At 43.8% G+C, this 12,038-nt stretch overlaps 1 protein-coding gene across 1 annotated transcript; it reads right to left on the minus strand.

Moving 5' to 3' along the window:
* Positions 1-486: 486 nt before the first annotated feature.
* On the minus strand, positions 487-10,743 carry LOC115514334 (zinc finger protein 879). The gene is made up of 6 exons (XM_032592648.1): positions 10,635-10,743; positions 9,416-9,483; positions 5,646-5,720; positions 5,371-5,497; positions 4,855-4,950; positions 487-707 (listed from the first exon to the last, which is right to left on the minus strand). Exons 2-6 carry the CDS (start codon positions 9,446-9,448, stop codon positions 703-705), a joined length of 336 nt encoding a protein of 111 aa, XP_032448539.1. The 5' UTR covers positions 9,449-9,483; positions 10,635-10,743; the 3' UTR covers positions 487-702.
* Between the last annotated feature and the right edge of the window lie 1,295 nt (positions 10,744-12,038).

Consider the following 12,038-nt stretch of genomic DNA (forward strand, 5'->3'; position numbering starts at 1 on the left):
TCGAAAAAAACAGATCTAAATGATAAGAGCTGGCCATGTAAAAATGTGGGTATAAAGATGATTCTAGTCAGGAAGAACAGCTAGCCCAAAGCCCTAAGGCGAGCGTAAGCTCTGAGTGTTGGAGGAGCCTCGAGAAGTCCAGTGTGGCCTAAGCAAAAGGGAACAAGAAGACAGTGTAACGAGGTGAGGAAAGAGGTGAGGTAGGCAGGAGCCATACCACGTGGGTCTTGTAAGATATACGAACACATGTGAAATTTCTTCTGAGGATCGCTGGGGGTTGGGGGATGTGGCAGTTTTGTTTAAAAAGGAATACAGGGTGCCTGAGTGGCTCAGTCGGTTAAGCGTCTGACTTTGGCTCAGGTCAGATCTCAAGGTTCCTGGGTTCGAGCCCTGAGTCAGGCTCTGTGCTGACAGCTCAGAGCCTGGAGCCTGCTTTGGATTCTGTGCCTCCCTCTCTCTCTGCCACCATCCTGTTCATACTCTGTCTCTCTCAAAAATAAATAAACATTAAAAATTTTTTTTTCTTTTTTTAAATAAAAAGGACCTCGATGGTTGTGTGACAAATGGATTGTAATTGGGGGTCAGGAGAAACAAGGGCAGATGCAGAGCAGTTCACTTAGGAGACTGGATGGATGTGCACTGGCACAGTGGGGGGAGGTGGGCACATTTGTGATGTTCCGAAGGCAGAGATGACAAGTGTCTTCAACCTATAAATAGGATGTACAGAGTAAGTGAAAGAGAGGACTCAAGGATGACGTCTAGCTCCTGGCCTGGGCAGCTCAATGGAGACTGGTGCCGTATAACGATATGGGGCATACTGGAAGAGGAGTACATGCTTGAGAATAATTTTCAGTCCACTTTTTGATCACTTAGGATACAGTGGAATCATTGCTTCAAAAAGAATGAATTGTATTTTATGAAAGAGCTTTTATTTTCTTAACTAAAAAGAAGATACATAATCATTGTAAGAAAATTGAAGAAAACACAGAAAACTATAAATACAAAAATAGAGTTCACCCATAAACACAACATACAAATATAATCACTGCTAGATATGGAATTTTGCTCACCAGAATTTGGGGGGATATGAGAAAACACTTTTACTTAAAAAATAAAAAATGGTTGAAACTACATTGCTTCCTACCCCTTCCTCACTTAAAAAAAAATTTGTGGGGACACCTGGGTGGCTCAGTCAGTCAAGCAGCTGACTTTGGCCCAGGTCATGATCTCACAGTTCATGGGTTCGAGCCCTGCATCGGCTTTGTGCTGACAGCTCAGAGCCTGGAGCCTGCTTCAGATTCTGTGTCTCCCTCTCTCTCTACCCCTCCCCCGCTCATGCTCTCTCTCTCAAAAATAAATAAACATTAAAAAAATTAAATAAAAAAAATTTGTGGGCTTCTCTCCATGTCAACAAATGAAAGTTGATGGCATCATGTTTTCAAATTTTTTTAACTTAACTTTTTAATTTTTTTTTATTTTAATTTTAAATTTAAATCCCATTAAAGACTCCAGTATCACTCAGAGCAGTAGGAAAACACTGGATATGTATTTCTTAATCTGGGGTAATATAATAAGGGGGAAAATGGTATCTCGTTGCTTTAGTTTGTATTTCATTGATTATAATAAAATTGAACAGTTTTTCAAAGAATCCTGGGTGAATTTTCAATTCACATTCCTTGCCCTTTTAACAGTAATACTCATGCCTTTGTGCTGTAATTATTTATCCTCTAGACAATTTCTCTGTTTCTCATTTTAAACCTTGGTATTTTATAGCCATAAAAGCAATCTTCATAACAGAAAAAAACCTAGAAACTAAAATTTCCAAAAGATTATTTAATAAAATATGGCTTACCAATACAACAGAGTTCTTTCAAACAGGTGGGCCCCTAATTAATGAGGGCTGAATAAGTGAAGGATATTCCCAATTTTTTTTTTTTAATTTTTTTTTTCAACGTTTATTTATTTTTGGGACAGAGAGAGAGCATGAACGGGGGAGGGGCAGAGAGAGGGAGACACAGAATCGGAAACAGGCTCCAGGCTCTGAGCCATCAGCCCAGAGCCCGACGCGGGGCTCGAACTCACGGACCGCGAGATCGTGACCTGGCTGAAGACAGACACTTAGCCGACTGCGCCACCCAGGCGCCCCAGGATATTCCCAATTTAAAACAGTTTGAGAATACATGTAATCTTTTTTTTTAATTTTTTTTTAATGTTTATTTTTGAGAGAGAGACAGAGTGCAAGGCAGGGAGGGGCAGAGAGAGGGGGAGACACAGAATCCGAAGCAGGCTCCAGGCTCTGAGCTGTCAGCACAGAGCCAGACGCAGGACTCAAACCCACGAACTGTGAGATCATGACCCGAGCCAAAGTCATATGCTTAACTGACTGAGCCACCCAGGTGCCCCGAGAATATGTATAATCTGTTTCTTTCTTTTTCTCTGTGTCTCTCTCTCCCTCACGCACAAATACACTCAAACAAATAGTCACAACCTGAAAGGATAAACAGTAAAACACCAACAAAAGTTTATCATGGTTGGCTGGCAAAATTTCAGGGCAAACACCTTTTTTTTTCCTCCTCTTTTTTACATTACCATGTATACCTTGTATGAATTAAAAGTAGCTAATTTTTTAATGCTTGCAAAAGACAAACACAGTCAATTTGATACTAATGATTTCTTTACCAACCAGAAAGCTCAGAGACAAATTTGAAACTCACCCATGGCTACCATTCCATGGCTACCATTCTTGTCCTGACCACAAACATATTTATTTTCTAAGGTTCTGACTGAACTTCTATTTTATCATTATTCTTACAGTTAGCTTCCTTGAATTGTTGGTGAAAGGTGGCAGAATACATGTTAGTGTGGAGTAGAAAAAAAAAAATCCCTGAAGTAGGGGGGTGGGGAGCAGGGTAGCCTTGGCTCTTCAAAGCTAAGGGCCCTGTGAAGCCAAATAACAATATTAAAACAAAACTCCTTCATACAACCTAATCAGTCTTATAAATTCCAAAAATAAGGAGACTATCCCATAATATTCTAGACAGAAGACCCCAAAACAGGGAAAAAAACGGTTTTTTACACAGAATATTGGGGGAAAAGAATCAAACTAATGGAGGATTTTTATCAATAACACTCAATGCTATACACTAGAGCAAAGTGTGAAGAAAAAAAATTGATGCCAGAATTCCAGATCTATAATTCTCACAGGAGAGATAAGAGGATTTATTTTAGATATACACAAATATAGCACACACGAACCTTTCTAAAAACATTATTCAAGAAAATAGGCTAGTCAAACCGAAGGGGAAAATCTGAAGACCAGGCTCATGAATGGAAACATGAGACTGAGCTGACACAGGACCTGCATCCTGCCACTGACAGAAATAAATCCTGGATAAATAGCAGAGCACAGGAGAGACCCACCCTCTGGTGCTAGAATCAAAGACAAAACAGAACAAAAGCAAACAAAGACCAAACAAAACAAAACAAAACACCATCTCATAACAACAACAATAACAAAAACAAAGACAAAGCAGAAAAGCAAGTAAGAGTTTACTGACCCAGCAACCCACAGGAGTTTTAGAGACTGAGAGGTATATCCTAGCAACCAGGGCTGAAACATCGTATTTTGAATATTTTCCCACAAAAGATTTAGGAGAATGCCATAGTGAGTATCTGCAAACCTTCTGCCTATATTTGATTTATCGCCATTTTGCTACCCTGCTTTCTCTCTCTCATGTAGTATATAAATACACATACATCTGCTTTTCCTTTTTAGCTGAACCATATATAGTAAGTTGCAGACCAATAACATCAAACAAAAATGCAAGATAGAACAATGAGGGATATATTGTAGCAATAGAAGGTTTGTTCAAACACAAAGAGAAGATAATATAAGAAAATAATCAGTCCAGGGGTGCCTGGGTGGCTCAGTCGGTTGAACGTCCAACTTCGGCTCACGTCATGATCTCACAGTTTGTGAGTTCAAGCCCCACATCAGGCTCTATGCTGACAGCTCAGAGCCTGGAGCCTGCTTCAGATTCTCTATCCACCCCCCTCTCTGCCCCTCCCCGCTCACGCACGCACGTTCTCTCTCTCAAAAAAAAAAAAGAAAAGAAAATCATCAGTCCAGGGGTGCCTGGGTGGTTCAGTCAGTTAAGAGTTCTACTTCAGTTCAGGTCATGATCTCACAGTTTGTGGGTTCAAGCCCCGTGTCCAGCTCTGTGCTGACAGCTTGGAGCCTGCTTTGGATTGTGTCTCCCTCTCTCTCTGCCCCTTCCCTGCTTGTGTTTTTTCTCTCTCTCAAAAATAAGTAAATAAACATAAGAAAGAAAGAAAGAGAGAGACAGTGAGAGAAAGAAAGAAAGAAAGAAAGAAAGAAAGAAAGAAAGAAAGAAAGAAAGAAAGAAAGGGGAAATAGTCCAGTAAAAGCAAGAAAAACTGGGGAAGACATGACTCACAAACCTTTACGCAGGATATACTGTGTTGTCACATATTCTGCATTCAAATTACAAAGGACAGGGGTGCCTGGGTGGCTCAGCCCCTCCCCTGCTCGCACTCTGTTGGTCTCTCTCTCAAAAAAATGAATAAAATTTAAAAAAAATTTTTTTAATTACAAATGACATCTGAGACAAGTGGGGCCCTCCTTGGGAGATTTCAGCTCTCCCTCCAAACCTCCAAATCAAGGACTCAACAAGGTAGAGAGACAGAGGACATGCCCTTCCCAGCATGTCCCACCTGGCCTGGCACACGTAGGAGGGCCCTGGTCAGTGTCTCCTGAGCACAGGCTCCGCCCTGATCAGCAGCACCCAGGCAGTGAGAAAGTGCTATGCCCATCTCCCAGTCACGGTCACTCACCTACACGTGGGTCTTGAGAAACTCCATTTTCCACCATCCAGGGGTCTTCCCCTTGCTGTAACTGGAAGATAACCTTTGGTTTGGAAAAGAGAATTCCTGTTCGTGAGCAAGGAGAAGAGAATGAGTCTGTGGTGCAGACATAAGCAGCCATCCTGGCACCCACATTCAGCTGCACAGGCTCCAGGGCAGAGGGACAGCTGTTCTGAGAGGGCCTTAAATTCCTGCCACAGAGGACAGCCGGGAGATGGTCTCAGGAAGAATAGCAGGGCGCTGGCCATGCACTCTTCTACACTGGAACCTCCTGTGAGACCCAGGGGGACAGAGTCTGGGGCACAAGACCCGCAAAAGCATAAAAAGAATGCCCGTGATCTATTCTACCAAACCAACACCTTTCTTGGCAGTGGGAAGGGACAGCAACTGCGGGCTGAACCTGGTCACACCCTCCAAGTGTCCTCCTTGGAGAGGGCACCAACACGCTCTCCTGGAAGATTCTACATCACGAGGGCAAGTCCTTACCCAGCGAGACCAGGGTGCCGTAGTTCTCCAGCATCACCTCCCGGTACAGGGTTCTCTGTGCAGAGTCCAGGCGCAGCCACTCGTCCTGGCTGAAGAACACGGCAACGTCCCTGAACGTCACAGACTCCTGTAATGGCAAACCCACTCCTGCTCACCTGGGACCATCACCCCAACGGGATGACTGAGCAGCAAGATCACCATGCAGGGTTCTGAGCATCTTGAGCCGAATACTTCTCAACCACCTCTCAGTGACGAAGCACATGTCTACCACATACCTTCTGTGAAGGAAGCACTGTGCCCCCGGGAAGATGAGGCACAGTGGCCGAACGAGAGAAGCACTTGAAATCATTCTACAAAATCACAACAATAGAAACACAGAACTTGAGATGTGGAAATGCAAAATCATAGATACATGAAAAGCCCATTTTATAGCTCAGACCTGAGAGTCGGGCTTTAGAAGGAAGCTCCAGCAACTCACTCAGGGAGGAACAGGTGAGCCTGGATTCTGTCATCACCTCAGGCCTTCTCTGTGTCCTGGCACAGACATTACAGGCACAGCTTTGCCAGGAGAGGACCCAGGATGGGGGACTACAGGACCTTGCAATAAGAGCCAGGTGAGAAGGCTGTGGGTAGAACACTCCCTCTCTGCCCCAGAAGCCTTTGTTCTACCTTTCTCTTGCTGACCTGTATCACAAGTCACCTCTCTTAAACCCCTTTCTTTTCCTATTAAAAAATCTTTTTGCGGGGGGGTTCCTGGGTGGCTCAGTCGGTTAAGCTTCCGACTCTTGGTTCTGGCTCAGGTCATGATCTCATGGTTCAAGGGTTCAAGCTCCGTGATGGGTTCTGGGCTGACAGCGTGGAGCCTACTTGGGATTGTCTCTCCCTCTCTCTCTGCCCCTCCCCCACTCACTCTCTTTCTCAAAATAAACTTTAAAAAAAATCTTTTCTTTTAAAAGTGAATTAGAAAACATCAATAAGTAAAAGGAAAAGAAATGTTCATCTAACTTTCTACTACCACACACAAGCTTTGCTAACTTCTCTCTGAATATATGTATATATGCCTCTCAGAACTTTCTACTTACTAATATGGCTCTAGGTTTAAATAAAAATATTATAGATATAACTGTATCCCACTCAATATCTTTTTTTTAAATTTTTTAATGCTTTTATTTATTTTTGAGAGAGAGAGACAGAGTACTAGTGAGGGATGGAGAGAGGGAGACACAGAATCCAAAGAAGGCTCCAGGCTCTGAGCTGTCAGCACAGAGCCTGATGTGGGGCTCGAACTCACAAACTACGAGATCATGACCCGAGCTGAAGTCGGATGCTCAGCCAACTGAGCCACCGAGGCGCCCCATACTCAATATCTTTTATTTGTATAGATGGATCGATTTACTTAACTAATCTACTAGTGGTTACTTATGTTGTCTCCACTTTTGTAACTCTGAAAATGCTGGACTATGGATGGAGGCACTACTAAATGTCTTTTCAACAGCTCATGATCTCATGGTTCATGAGTTCAAGCCTGGTGTTGGGCACTCTCAGTCCAGAGCCTGTTTGGGACTCTCTCCCCCTCTCTGCCCCTCCCTCACTCACTCTCTCTCCTTCTCAAATAAATAAACTTTAAAAAATAAGTCACTTGCCAGTCTCACAACTCAGGACTGCTTCCTCAAGGACCTGGTAGCTATCTCCTTGAATGTGCCGATCTCTCAGTCTCCTGGGAGGAGGCGGGTCTAACTTGTCACCTGATGAACTTCCAGACTGGGTTGTAGCCACTTAACTCTATGAATGAGCCTTCTGTCTTTGCAATCCCCTTGGTGGATTGTCTGTGATGAACATCACATCCTGGCTAAATGCTTATTCAATAATAAAAGTGTTTTCTTTCTCTTCTGCCTTTGTGAAGAGGTTGGGAGGTGATTATGTTTTTATAATTCTATTTCCCTAAGTGCCACAAAAGGGCAAAGAAGGGAAGAAAACACTGTGGAAGGAAGGTTCATTTCCCTGAATCTGTTCCCCAAGACCACTGCCTAGTTGTGCTTTCTTTTCCTTTTACTGTTTTTCTTTCCTTTTCCTCATCTATATGAGCCTAGTCCTGCTTGTAAGCCCCAAATTGCCCAATGTAGTTGACCCTTGAACAACCTGGGTTTGAACTGTGCAGGTCCACGTATATATATATATATTTTTTTTCAATACAGCATTGTAAATGTATTTTCTCTTCCTTATAAATGTGTTAATAACATTTATTAATGTTAACTACTTTAGTAGTTCTCTAACTCGCTTTATTATAAGACTACAGCATATAATATATACACCATACAAAGTATGTGCTAATCAACCATTATTGGTAAGGCTTCCAGCCAACAGTAGGCTATTAGTAGTTAAGATCTGGGGAGGAGTCAAAAGTTGTATGTGGATTTCTCATTTGCAACAATGTGGATGGAACTAGAGTATATTATGCTAAGGGAAATAAGTCAATCAGAGAGAGACAAATAACATGATTTCACTCACATGTGGAATTTAAGAAACAAAACTGATGAACATAGGGGAAGGGAGAAAAAAGAGGGAGGAAAACCATAAGAGACTTTTAACTACAGAGAAAAAACTGAGGGTTGATGGAGGAGGTGGGCAGAGGATGGGTTATATGGGTGATAGGCCATAGGTGATAGGAGGGAACTGGTGATGAACACTGGGTGTTATATGTAAGTGATGAATCACTAAATTCTATTCTATACTACACTATAGGTAGTACTACCAATATTACACTATAGGTTAACTAACTTGAATTTAAAGAAAAACTTAAATTAAAAGTTGTATGTAGATTTCGGAGGGGGTGGGTAGTGGCAATGGGGGTACAGGAAGGGTCAGAGCCTGAGCCCTTATGTTATAGTCTGCTAGTTAGGTTCTAACAGATACCTGGAGGCCAGCAACAAGGAAGTCATTGCCAGCTATCAGGAAAGTCAGAGGCCTGTCCTGGCAGCACTCCACAAGAAGCCAGATCAAATCAGACAGGCCCAAGATGTGGATGGCCAAATTAGGAAGAAAATTAGGAAGAAAAAGCTTGAAACCCTGCATTCCTGGCCCAAGTAGAATATTCCTAGTTAACAACTATAAATAAAGATAGAAACCCAGGGGCGCCTGGGTGGCTCAGTAGGTTAAGTGTCTGACTTTGCTCAGGTCATGATCTCACCGCTCATGGGTTCCAGCCCTGCGTCAGGCTCTGTGCTGACAGCTCAGAGCCTGGAGCCTGCTTCAGATTCTGTGTCTCCACCACTCTCTGCCCCTCCCCCACTCACGCTCTGTCTCTTAAAAATGAATAAACGATAAAAAAAAAAAAAAGATAGAAACCCAAACCCCAGGATGCAAAGCTCCCTCTTGAGCTCTCCTGCTCTTATCTTGCGAATATACTTTTTGCTTTAATAAACTTTCCTGCTGTGTCACTCATGAACTGTGCTGTGTATCTGTCCTTGAATTCTTTCTTGAAACAAGACCAAGAAATTTCAGCGACCCTCCAGGACGGGCTGGGTCAAGGCAACACTTAAACCCCTGCATTGTTCAAGAGTCAACTGTACTAGAACATATCCCTGACCAACCTGCTGATTCAGAGGTCTTCTTTGTTGGAACTTCCTACAAAATCACCTGGACCAAGGACTGCTGTAGTTGATTGGTCCTCAGTGCCTGGAGGGTAAAGCCCATGCATTTTCTCTTTGAATTCCTAATGTTATTGAAAAAATTATCTGTCTTCCCCAAATTTCCACCCTTCATAGGGAAAACACATACCTAGATCCCTCACAAAGCTCTGTGTGGGTCATTGGCTTGGGACTGGGGGCACCATTCAATTCCTAATCAACAAGTACTTAATGATTAAGTGGGGAACTCACAATGAGACTGGCGCTGACACTAGAAAAACACCTTCCTTCCAAAGTCACCCTACCAGGCCCTCTGGTCCCTCCCTGGGCTTCACTGCCTTGTAAACCTCAACAATGGCGTAAGTGTGATCATGACCTCTGAACCAGGAAGGCAGTTCAAGAAAAAAGCCTCCACTTACCTGAACATGGGCTGGCAGCAACCTTGTGGCCATTTCTCCCTCCCTGCCGCCCCTCCTGGAGAAGGCACCTGAAATGGAGAAAGAAACAGTGAGGTCTCTCCATCCTGTCTATACTCCCACCCTCCTTACACCTGACTAAATTAGAAATCTCCACACACCGAGCACCCTACAGAGAGAAGCCAGAGGGAACAAGTAAGCCCAAGCATTCCTGAGTTAGAGGGTCTGTGAGCGTGGCCACCAAAACCAGGAGAGGCAGCAAGCATACTTCCAGCACATGAACAGAGTAAAGGGCAGTCATGCCGGGCTCCCTGAGATGTTCATTTAATGAGAAATAACATAAATATTCCCCACATCTGCATTTAAATATTTTGGGGCTGTACTATAATAATGTAATCATAATAAATACATTGTATCTAATGTAACATACAACTATACATCATGCACAACAAAGTACAATAATATGATAATTATAATAATTCTTCACATAACATTTGAAGGAAATTGGAGTCCTTTTCAGGAAGAACCAAGCAAAAATTAGTCCTCTCTTCTCTTCCTTGGGAATTGTGCTTCCTTTATGAAGAGTTATCAAACCTCCTCAAATATAAATGAAAACATTACCCATCCACCTTCCTCTCCTGGCTCCAAAACACCACAAGGCTCGAAAGAAAGAGCATCACTAGCTACAAATGAATTTAAAATTTAGAGAAAAGGGAAGGAACTCAGCAAAAGGTCAAAATTAATCTAAACAACAACGAAAAAGGGAACAGTCAAATCACCAGAGGATTCCCTCTGGGAAAAGTGCCAAACAAGCATAGATGGCAAAAACTGATAAACACAAAATAAAGTTTAAACTCGGGGTGAGATGGGGGCGGGGGAGACCGAGGACAGCGCTACCAGCAAAACCAGCCCCAGGGTTCACGGACCCTGAAACAGAGCACAGCTTCCCGCAATCTCGGTTCTGGGGCCACTTCTCCAGGAGCCTTGCCCGAGGCTGCAGCTCAGGCAGTGACAGCTCCGATTTCCCGGGGTGGGAAGACACGAGAGTGGAGACCTCCCCGGGCAACGCCTCCTCTCCGGGCCGCGTTCACCTGCCGAGGCCGCCGCGGCTCAGACGCCCGGAGCCGGGGCTCGTCTGGGACTCCCGCCACGGCCGGCCCTCAGCCCTGGCCCCGCCTCAAGAGCTGTACACCCCGGGCCAGCTCTCACCCGCAGCCACTACCTGAGCCCGCCGCGACGGGGACTCCAAGCGGCCGACCGCACTGGAGACAAGCAGAATACCTAGCCTGGGGACATTTTTCGCCGCCGCCGCCAGGCCGCCGTGCACAATCGCGCCTGCGCAGGAGAGAGCAAAGGGGTACCTCGCCTTAACCGCAGTGCTTTCCTTTCGAACTATATTTCCCAGACGTCATCGCAGCCTGCCGGTCTACGGTGTCCGGAAAGGACCAAAAGTCGTAAGGCTGAAGATAGTTTTTCTGGGAGCCTACGAAGGCTGAAGCCACATCTTTCTGCATCGCTAACCTCTTGTGTTCTCTAGCACCCTTTTGGGAAAAAGTGGGTATGTATTTTAAAAATGTGGAAAATTAGCCGCTCGCTGCTGCTTGTTCTTGGTTCCTGGAATGCAAAGATTGGGTTAGAGGCGAGGGTAGCTTTATTACCATACAGTTTGCAAACCCGGGAGTCTCAGTCTTGGTCTACAAACTGAAAGTACTCTCCAAGTTCTCTGCCCTTATCAAGGCTGGTCAGACCCAGGTCCCAAACTGCCGCTTCAGGAACAGAGTGACAAGCAGGATACAACTCGCTTTTCTGAGCAGCTTCAGGATGTGGCAGCCCGTTGAAGAACATGATAAGATGCGTGGCAGGGGTCTTTCCTGCGAATATTGCTGAATTTTGTACAGCCTTGTCACCTCAGGCTGTGCCCACTGGTTTTATTTCTCTTCATCATTCGGCCTGATTAAAAGTCTAGTTTTTTTCCCTGAAAATGAGGGACCCCATCTTGTCTGTTAGCTGTTGCTGTGTAATTATTGGGGTCTGTTGTTCTTAACTGTGAAAATCCATTTTACAAACTTTTGAATTTTAAAAAAGTTATGTCTAAATTTCACAACCTAAAAAATTTTCTTTTTCAGTTTTTTTAAATATTTATTTTTGAGAGAGAGAGACAGAATGTGAGTGGAGGAGGGGCAGGGAGAGAGAGACACAGAATCTGAAGCAGGCTCCAGGCTCTGAGCTGTCAGCACAGAGCCCGATGTGGGGCTCAAACCCACAAGCTGTGAAATCATTACCTGAGCCAAAGTCGGATGCTTAACCAACTGAGCCACCCAGGTGCCCTGGTTCTTGTCTTTTTCAAGGGAATGACACAGATACCAGTTAACTTCAGACATAAATGTTTTTAAATGTTTAAATATATGTGTTAAATATTTAATAGAGACTACCAGACAAATGGAAACATGATATATGACTTCCTAACTAGCCACAGAGTAATCTTAAACTATATTCGTTTAAGTCAATATTCTTTTTTAAATGTAAATTATTTGATTTATTTTTGTAATCAGATCCTCACAAAGTTGTCTTTTCACTGTCTTGTTAACATGAAATTGTACACAAAAGTTGATCACTTGGGGAACAA

Source organism: Lynx canadensis, chromosome A1 (genome assembly GCF_007474595.2).
Source record: "Lynx canadensis isolate LIC74 chromosome A1, mLynCan4.pri.v2, whole genome shotgun sequence".
Classification (NCBI taxonomy): Eukaryota; Metazoa; Chordata; class Mammalia; order Carnivora; family Felidae; genus Lynx; species Lynx canadensis.

What these genes read in the sequence shown, in the direction of transcription:
- LOC115514334 (XM_032592648.1), bottom strand. Translation starts at nt 9,448, where the DNA reads ATGGCCACAAGGTTGCTGCCAGCCCATGTTCAG. An exon ending in TGCTGCCAGCCCATGTTCAG is followed by an intron (nt 5,721 to 9,415) that starts GTAAGTGGAGGC and finishes GTGATTTTGTAG; the next exon opens with AATGATTTCAAGTGCTTCTC. An exon ending in CAGTGCTTCCTTCACAGAAG is followed by an intron (nt 5,498 to 5,645) that starts GTATGTGGTAGA and finishes TTGCCATTACAG; the next exon opens with GAGTCTGTGACGTTCAGGGA.